This window comes from Miscanthus floridulus, chromosome 18 (assembly GCF_019320115.1).
Source record: "Miscanthus floridulus cultivar M001 chromosome 18, ASM1932011v1, whole genome shotgun sequence".
NCBI classification, from domain to species: domain Eukaryota; kingdom Viridiplantae; phylum Streptophyta; class Magnoliopsida; order Poales; family Poaceae; genus Miscanthus; species Miscanthus floridulus.
Genome location: NC_089597.1, coordinates 75,780,733 through 75,790,280, shown reverse-complemented (window position 1 = coordinate 75,790,280; position 9,548 = coordinate 75,780,733). Strand labels below are relative to the sequence as shown.

Here is a 9,548-nt window from a genome sequence, read left to right as displayed (position 1 = left end):
GATGCAGAACTCGACCAGCTTCGCCAGACCGTCGAACAAATCCGACAAGAGAAAATGAAAGAGTCGGAGCGAGCCGACAAACTGGCCGAAGAATTGAAAGGTAGGTTTCTCCTGATCGGAAGTGACGCCGTAATATTTTTTTACCGTGACGAACCATTGTAATTCTTGCAGATTATCGACATAAAACCAAGGCACAGTTCGAAGTGCTGGTGCAAGAAGCCAAAGTCCAGAAGGACAACTTCAACACTGTAACTGCCGCAATAAAACCAGTGCTGGACTACGTCGACGTTGAACCAGCGCCCCATCCTGATGGTAGGCAGCAAGGGCCAGACACCATCGTTCAGAGATGCAAGGCAGCGTGGGAGAACTTCAAAAACTTCAATCGCGACGCCGTTTTGACCACCGCTACTCATGCCCTTGCGGTGGTTCGGTCCCATTATCTGTCCATCGACATCCAGTTGATAGGTGGTGGGTTCGCCGATGGGCTGAGCGACGCGCATACCCAGCAGCTGGAGGATGACGTTGAGGATGTGGCAAAAGTGCTTGTCGGCGATATAGACCTGTTTGGCGAGACAGAAACTGTTGGCGAAGCTTAAAAAAAAACTGCTCGGATATTACCGCCTGTAATAGTTGATTTGTCTGGCTATGAAAAATCTATGTATTATCAACCCGATGCACTTTTTCCCAATATAAGCTATGTTCGATCGTTTAGTTTTCACTGAACTAGATGCCTTAGTTAGGTCGTGATCCATAACGCATAACGCGGAGCCCATGCGTATGTTGGAGAGATAGGTGTTGTCATAAGACTGTGTCCTACCGCCCAACACGCAGAGCACCGAGCTCATGGTACGTTTGGTGGGATGTTAGAGCCTTGGTGTCCTCCAGAATTACTATTGCGAAAAAACGTTCTGCCCAGCAGCCAACTTGAGTGATGTGGCGAGAGAAATGGCTAAAGCGGCGTCCGAGCGGTTAGTTCATATCTGAAATCTAGGCCTTGACTAGCCCATAGTCCATAACGTCGAGCGCAGAGGCGCTAACACATGTAGGATGAACAGGCATTGCCAAGGAACCACAGCCGACCAACCGTAACGCAGAGGGCAGAGCCCCTAAGCACGTGTAGGATGTAGTCTGGGACTGGGTCGTTTCCATAGAAAATAGAAGGAAAAAAGGTGTGCTGTTTGACGATCGGCGGGCTATGTTGCGAAAATTGGGAGTGCAACACCGTCGTTGTTTTTGTAGAAAAACCTACGCGACCCGGAGGAAGCGTAGTAGGCGTTTTTTGGAAAAATCATGTTCGGTGATTGGGAGTTGATGCGTTCGTCGAATTGGAGATGTCGTGTTCGGCGAATTGGAGATGTCGTGTTCGGCGAATTGGAGAGGTCGTGTTCGGCGAATTGGAGAGGTCGTGTTCGGCGAATTGGAGAGGTCGTGTTCGGTGAATTGGAGAGGTCGTGTTCGGCAAATTGGAGAGGTCGTGTTCGGCGAATTGGAGTTATCGTGCTCGGCGAATTGGAGTTATCGTGCTCGGCGAATTGGAGAAATCGTGCTCGGCGAATTGGAGAAATCATATTCGGCGAACGTGTTGGAGATCGCCATGTCGTGGCGTATAGCCCGATGGCGATGAGTGAAACTTATAATAGATGAAAAATAATGGAGGAAAATTACGGACACCAGAACTTTATTAATATGAAAGTGAAGAATACATATCTGTGTTATTTCAGGGATAGAAACGTATAAGGTGCTCTATGTGCCAGGAGTTAGGAACATCGATTCCATCTAAATCACATAAGCGATAAGACCCTGGCCGAGTAACACCTTTGATGATGTAAGGGCCCTCCCAGGGCGAAGACAGCTTATGAAGCCCTTCGGTTTTTTGTTTTCGACGTAAGACGAGGTCGCCGATCGCGAACGAACGACGTTTGACGTTTCGGTTGTAATACCTCCTCAGACCTTCGTGGTACTTGGCCGTGTGAACGCAAGTAATCAGTCGTTCTTCCTCTGCTCGGTCAATGTCTTCTGTCCGAACAGCTGCGGCCCGCTCTTCATCATAATTTTCCACTCTAGGTGCTCGGAATGCAATATCCGCTGGGAGTATGGCCTCTGAGCCGTAGACCATAAAATATGGAGACACGCCGGTACTACGACTAGTTTGAGTGCGCAGTCCCTAGACCACAGCTGGTAGTTCTTTGAGCCATCTACCTAGGTGCTTTTCTTCTCTTTGATAGAGCCTTTTCTTGAGGGCGTCGAGGATCATGCCGTTAGCTCGCTCGACTTGACCGTTAGCTCTAGGATGAGCAACGGAAACGTATTTGACAGAGATGCATCTGTCCTCGTAGAAGTCCCAAAAATGATGGCCGGTAAAGGTTGACCCGAGGTCGGTGATGATGCTGTTCGGGAGACCGAATCTGTGTACGATATCTTCAAAGAGCTCGACTGCTTTCTTAGCAGTGGCTGCGACGAGTGGTTTGTACTCAATCCACTTAGAGAACTTATCAATGGCGACGTACACGTACCGGAAACCTCCTAGCGCAGGTTTGAAAGGCCCGATCATATCCAGTCCCCAGCATGCGAAAGGCCAGGAAGCTGGAATGGTCTGTAATTCTTGCGCCGGCACATGTATTTGCTTGGCGAAAAATTGACACCCCTCACATCATTGAACGAGATCTTCTGCATCGGCAATAGCCGTGGGCCAGTAAAAACCTGCCCGGAAAGCTTTGCCGACCAGTGTTCTTGAAGCCGCGTGGTTGCCACAGGAACCTGAGTGGATTTCGGAAAGTAACTTCATGCCCTCGTCTTTGATGATGCACTTTTGCAGTATGCCTTCCTTGGCACTTTTCCTCATCAGGATACCGTCTACCAGCACGTAATGCTTACTTCGGTGAATTAGTCGTTCGGATTCGATTTTGTCGGCGGGTGTTTCGTCGCTGGAGATGTATTTGATGAACTGTTCCCTCCAATCATCGACCGGCGAAGGCACCGTGAGTACCAACTGCTCGGCTGGGGGTATTTCTACAACTTCCTTATCCTCTTTTATAGATGGTGCCAAGAGGTCTTGGACGAAAACTCCTGGCGGAGCCGTGGCTCGAGAAGATCCTATCTTTGATAGCTGGTCGGCTGGCTGGTTTTGATCCCGTAGCACGTGGTGGTACTCGATACCATAGAATTTCCCTTCAATTTTTCTAATTTCGGCACAGTATGCGTCCATTTTTTCACTAGAACGGGACCAATCCTTATTGAGTTGGTTGATAACCAGCGCCGAATCCCCGTATACCATGAGACGTTTGACACCGAGCTCGACGGCTATGCGGAGACCATGGAGACATGCTTCGTACTCTGCGGCGTTGTTGGAGGCCGAAAAATGAATGCGGAGAACATATTGGAGTTTGTCCTTTGTCGGTGTGATGAACAGAATGCCCGCACCAGCACCATTGATGTTAAGGGCGCCGTCGAAGTACATCACCCAGAGCTCGGGGCAAGTGGCGGCAATGGGTTCTTGGATCTCGGTCCACTCGGCGATGAAATCAGCAAGCGCCTGTGACTTAACTATTGGTCTGCTTCTGAAATCAATGGAGTAAGTGCCGAGCTCCATGGCCCATTTGATGATACGGCCATTGGCCTCTTTATTGCGGAGAATATCCCCCAGAGGGAACTCTATGACCACGGCGATCTTGTAGTATTCGAAGTAATGTTGGAGCTTTCGTGAGGTAATCAAAATTGCGTATAACAGTTTTTGCACCTGAGGATAACGAGCTTTGGGCTCATTAAGTACTTCGCTGATGAAATAGACCGGGCATTGCACCTTGTAGGCATGTCCGGCTTCCTCGCGTTCGACGACAATAGTCGTACTGACAACGCGGGAGGTGGCGGCGATGTAAACCAGCAGAGTTTCATCTGGTCGTGATGCTGTCATGATTGGAGGTTTTGTTAGGAACAACTTGAGCTGCTCGAAAGCTGTATCTGCCTCCTCTGACCAAGAAAAGTTCTCAGAGGCCTTGAGGAGCTTGAAGAAAGGTAGCCCTTTTTCACCAAGACGCGAGATAAATCGGCTTAGCGCAGCCATGCAACCCGTAAGCTTCTGTATATCTTTGACACACGTCGGCCGCTTCATGTTGGTGATGGCGGAGACCTTGTCAGGGTTTGGTTCGATGCCCCGAGCGCTGACGATGTAGCCGAGCAGGATACCGGATGGAACTCCAAAAATGCACTTTGAAGGGTTCAGCTTCCATCGGTATTTGCTTAGGTTGGAGAAAGTTTCTTCAAGGTCGGTGATAAGATTGTCGGCGGTTCTAGTCTTGATGACTACATCGTCGATGTAGGCTTCGACGTTGTGGCCGATCTGTTGGTCGAGGCACGTCTGAATAGCCCTTTGGTAGGTCACACCGGCGTTCTTTAGTCCGAAGGACATAGTGGTGTAGCAGTATGCACCGAAAGGCGTGATGAACGATGTTTTAACCTGGTCTTCCTCCTTGAGGGAGATCTGATGGTAGCCTGAGTAACAGTTGAGAAAGGAGAGCAACTCGCAGCCGGCGGTGGAGTCTACAACCTCGTCTATCCGAGGCAAACCGAAGGGGTCTTTAGGGCAGTGTTTGTTAAGATCAGTATAATCAACACACATTCTCCATTCTTTATTCTTTTTCTTAACAAGAACAGGATTAGCTAACCAATCTGGATGATACACTTCTTTTATAAATTCGGCAGCTAAAAGCTGTTTTATTTCTACCCTAATAGCCTCCTTTTTGTCTGGCGTGAATCGGTGAAGTTTCTGCTTGATCGGCTTAGCGGTCGGCGAGACATTCAAGGAGTGCTCGATCTTCTCCCGTGGTACCCCCGGCATGTCTGCAGGCTTCCAAGCAAACACATCGGCGTTGGCACGTAGGAAGGAGACGAGCGCGCTTTCCTATTTGGGGTCAAGGTGAGCCTCGATTTTCACCGTCTTGGAAGGGTCGTCGAGGCCGAGGCCGATCTCCTTGACTTCCTTGGACTTGGCGGAGGCCCGGGGAGGCTCTGGGATCTCCATGTCGTTAGCAGATGCGGTCTTGGCTTCGGCGACCACGCTGGCCATCTAGATGGAGAGGTCGGTGGCTTCGGCGAGAGCGAGACTTTCCGTTTCGCAGGCGTAGGCGACGGAGAGGTTTGCCTGCAGAGACAGGACTCCTGCAGGCGAAGGCATCTTCAACACCAAATACGCATAGTGCGGAATGGCCATGAACTTGGTCAGAGCCGGACGCCCTAGTATGGCGTGGTAGGCGGTGTCGAAGTCGGTGACATAAAAGTTGATATGCTCCACTCTGTAGTTGGTTGCCGTGCCGAACTGTACTGGTAGGGTAATTTCCCCAAGTGGTCTGGATGCCCTGCCAGGTACCATGCCCCAAAAGGAGGAGTCTGAGGGCGTGAGGTCTGTTGTCCTGAGTCCGAGCTCCCTTAGGGCCCCGGCGAAGAGTAGATTCAAAGCGCTCCCACCGTCGACGAGAACTTTTCTAAAGAGCACCTTCTGAATAGTCGCGTCAAGGACGAGGGGAAAACGCCCTGTGTAGGGGATGTCTGCCCACTGGTCGGCCCTACTGAAGGTGATGGAGATTTCGGACCACGGGCGATAGCTGGGGTTGGCGGTAGTTTCTTCTGAAGCTATGGCGAGCACTCGTCGGGCGGCGAGCTTCCATTCCCTTCTGCTTTCGTTGGAGGCGAGACCCCCGAAGATGGTGGCGACCACCTTGTTGTGGTCCTGGAAGGCATTATTATTATCCCCTGGTGGTCGGCGTCCTCCGTTCCCACCATTGTCGTCGTTGTACTTTTTCTCTTGGAACTCCTTAGCCAAACCAAGGCAATCTTTCATCTTGTGTTTGGCGTTCTTGTGCAGGGGGCACGGACCATCGAGGATCTTCTTGTACTGCTCATCGTAGTTACGCTTTGCGCGCGGCTCATTAACGTTGGCAACAAAGTGATCTGGTCGGCGGCAGCGATTCTGACCAGGTTTGAATCCATCTGGCCAATCACGTCCGCTGTCCCGGTGGAAACTACGGTCGTCGTAGCGGCGATCGTTGTACTGTCGGTTGTCGTTGCGGTCATCGTGGCGGTGAACGTTGTGCTGTCGATCATCGTTGCGGTCGTCGTGGCTGTGAGACAGGCGATTAGTGCCCGTGTCTTCGTTAAAACGCACCTCCGCTTCCTCGGCGTTGGCGTACTGGTTGGCGGTTGTGATCATCTCGCCGATGCCAGTAGGTGGCTTTCTATTGAACTTAGAACGGAGTTCTCGGTGATGAAGTCCTCGGACAAAGGCGGTGATGACTTCGGCCTCCGTGATGTTGGGAATAGAATTCCTCATCTCGGAGAAACGTCTGATGTAGCTGCGGAGTAGTTCAGACGGCTTTTGGTTGATGCGATTGAGATCATGCTTGGTGCCCGGCCGCCTACATGTGGCCATGTAGTTGTCGGTGAAAACTCTCTTCAGATCTTCCCAAGAGCCGATGGAGTTCGGGGCGAGGCTTGTGAACCAGCTCATGGCGGCTGGTGTGAGCATGATAGGGAGATAGTTTGCCATGACGTTGGTGTCTCCTCCGGCGGCTCGGATGGCGGTGGCATAAGCCTGCAGCCACTGAGTTGGGTTCATCCTTCCTTCATAGGGCTCGACTCCGGTGATTTTGAAACCACGGGGCCACTAGAGCGTTCGGAGTGCCCGGGTGAACGCAGGGGGCCCTTCCGGGCTGTCGGCGTCGACATCGGCAGTATTGCCGGCGACGATCGGCTCCACAGCTGAGTTCGGGTCGTCGTACTCTTGCTCATACTCCTGGCGACGTCGTAGTTCATCTTCATGGCGCCCGACACGTCATTGATCGATACGTCGTCGTGCATCCCGAAGGTTGCTGAGGTGCACTCAGGCGTCCTGTTCGACCTCTTGGTCGTGCTGGCGATGATGCTCGGCGTGGTGGCCTCCAACTCCCCCCTGGGGAGGTGGTGACTGGTCGGCGAAATGGTTTTGACTAGGGCGGCGATTAGATCTAGGATCAGCTGATTGGCGGATTACGCTTGTGGAGCATGAAGGTCTCTGAACTTCTCGGATCTCGTTAACTTGACAGTGTGCCGCTTTAAGCATAGCGGTGACCTTGGCGAGCTCGGCCGTTTGTGGGAGGTGAGCAAGTTCGTTAGCGGCCACAGCCAGATTAGCGCTCAGAGTCTTGAAAACGTCGTGGCCGTCAACGCGGAGGAATTCTTCGTTGAGGTTGCGGTGGATGGGCCTTCCTTGTGAATTGAACTGGTTATCACGAGCGGCCTCGGCCATCGCAATGGCGCATTCGTTATCACGCCGTTGCGCTCGGTTGGCGTTCCTATTTTCACGGGTGGTGCGTTCCTCATCTGTTTCGCCGTTCCGAGGGGGGCTGTCGATACTGACGTTGAAGATCGCGCCACCCTAGAAAGGCAGGAGAGGAGGTTGTTTGGTGAAGGTCTCGGTGAGGGGCTCGGTGGATCCTTGAGATTCGGAGTCCAGATTTTCCTCGAGGATAGTTTGGAGAGATGCTCCGAGACCCCGGCCGGCGTGCAGCATGTTGATGGTTGGTGGAAATTGGTCGGCGAGCTGGTCGACGAATTTGCCCCTCAGGGCGTCCTGATATGTAGTTGCGGTGTTAGCGAGCCCAAAAGGTAGGGCGGCGGGCCCTGGAGTCTACCGAGCATTGAACATTGATAGATCGGGATCGGAGGGTGCTCGGTGCTGAACAAGGGTGTCCAGAGCCGACTCAGCAATGGAGAGGCAATTGGCGAGTTTCAGGCCGACCCGATCGATAGATTCGATCAGATCGTCGTTGTTGACATGCCTCCTCTGGTAGCAAGGAAGCGAGCGGCGGGTGGCTGATGGAGTCGACCCTGGAAGTGGTTCTGAGATTGGATCTGCAGTTGCAGGTGCGAGGGTGGTTGGTGCAGAACAGATCTGCACCAGCTCGAGAAGCTCTCCAACTCCGTCAGCGCTGATGACCCACGTGATGGATCCGATCGTGAAGATCTGGCCGGGCTGTGGGAGGGACGAAGAGCCTGCGGAGAAAACCATCTTGTTCGACAAGGAAACATCACGCACACCCCTACCTGGCGCACCAACTGTCGACAGAATATCGCCGGCAGTCCACCGAGGGGCACCCCGTGATGGTAGATTGATCGGTAGAGGAGCGTGTAATCAAGAACAAGAAGGCAACAGAGACACACGAGTTATACAGGTTCAGGCCATCGGTACGACGTAATACCTTACTCCTGTGGTCTGTTGGTTTGCATTAGCTATCGTATGATTTGCCGTGAATTCGTAGGGGGTCCCTGCCCGCCTTATATGGTCTGGGGGGCAAGGTTACAAGTCGGTTAGATCTGAGAGATAACCGGAAAGTAATAACAAATCACAAGAAATATGGGATCGTACATATCCTATCAGATCTCGTAACATCTTCAAGATATCCTCTCCATGCCTTGCGGGGGTTGTCGAGCAGAATCGTGCCCCGCAAGGCTCCTTCTTGCGGGCTGGGCTGCCCCTGGAGGCATAGCCCATGTGACCTGCCGTGGGTATCCGGGGTCGTACCCCCCACAATCATCCTCTATTTAAAATTCCTTAGTGTTGTACACTTCATAATCAGCAGAAATAACTGATTTACTAACTCTTTGAGACCTTCTTGGGGCCTCCACATTTGGCACATCTTCTGTTTGAGGCTGTTGTTGCTCCCCCTCATGTGTGGCAATATGTTCTATAGGATCCTAAAGAACAGGTTCCTTATTTTCATTCATTGTTGCCACAGATGGAATAACAACAGGTGCTGACACCATAGTATCTTGCACTGTCTATGCAGCGACAACATGTAGTGAGAAAATTAGCTCATGAATCATTGGAGTGGGCACATACACCCGCTTCACTTCAAGGACAATTTCTCGAGCTACCATGCTCCCCCTCATCTTTTCATCCTCTAGGAAAATAGCGTGTCTCGTTTCCACAAACTTTGTATGTCACTCTGGACAGTAGAAACGAAAACCTTTTGACTTTTCTGGGTAGCCAAAGAAATAGCACCTTACTATTTTGGGATCTAACTTCCCAATGTTTGGGTTAAATACTTTAGCCTCAGCAGGGCTCCCCCACACACACGCAAGTGGTTTAGTGAGGGTACATTTTCTGTCCACAACTCATACGGTGTTTTGGAGACCGACTTACTTGGTACTCTTTTGAGAATATGAATGGGGTTTTTAACGCCTCCATCCACAGGCTCAACTATAAGGTGGAGTAACTTATCATACTGCCCACCATATCCATCAGGGTACGATTGATTCTTTTAGCTACTCTATTCTGCTGAGGTTCACCCGGTATAGAATACTGGGCTACTATGCCATTCTTTTAGGGTATGCCGACTGTAGTACTCCCCCACGGTCAAACCTGACTATCTTAATCTTTAATATCTTAAATTTATCCAATGCTTCTGTTCTTTCATTGATTGGATAAATATAGCCATAATGGGAGTAATCATCTGTGAATGTTATGAACGGATCATAACCATCCACACTCTTTACAGGAAAGTTGACCACAGATGTCT

General features: G+C 51.2%; 1 protein-coding gene across 1 annotated transcript; it reads right to left on the bottom strand.

Annotated features, from left to right (window-relative positions):
• Window positions 1-2,650: 2,650 nt before the first annotated feature.
• Window positions 2,651-3,457, bottom strand: LOC136524034 (uncharacterized). Its single transcript, XM_066517519.1, has one exon. The coding sequence runs from the start codon at window positions 3,455-3,457 to the stop codon at window positions 2,651-2,653; it is 807 nt and encodes a 268-aa protein (XP_066373616.1).
• Window positions 3,458-9,548: the final 6,091 nt, after the last annotated feature.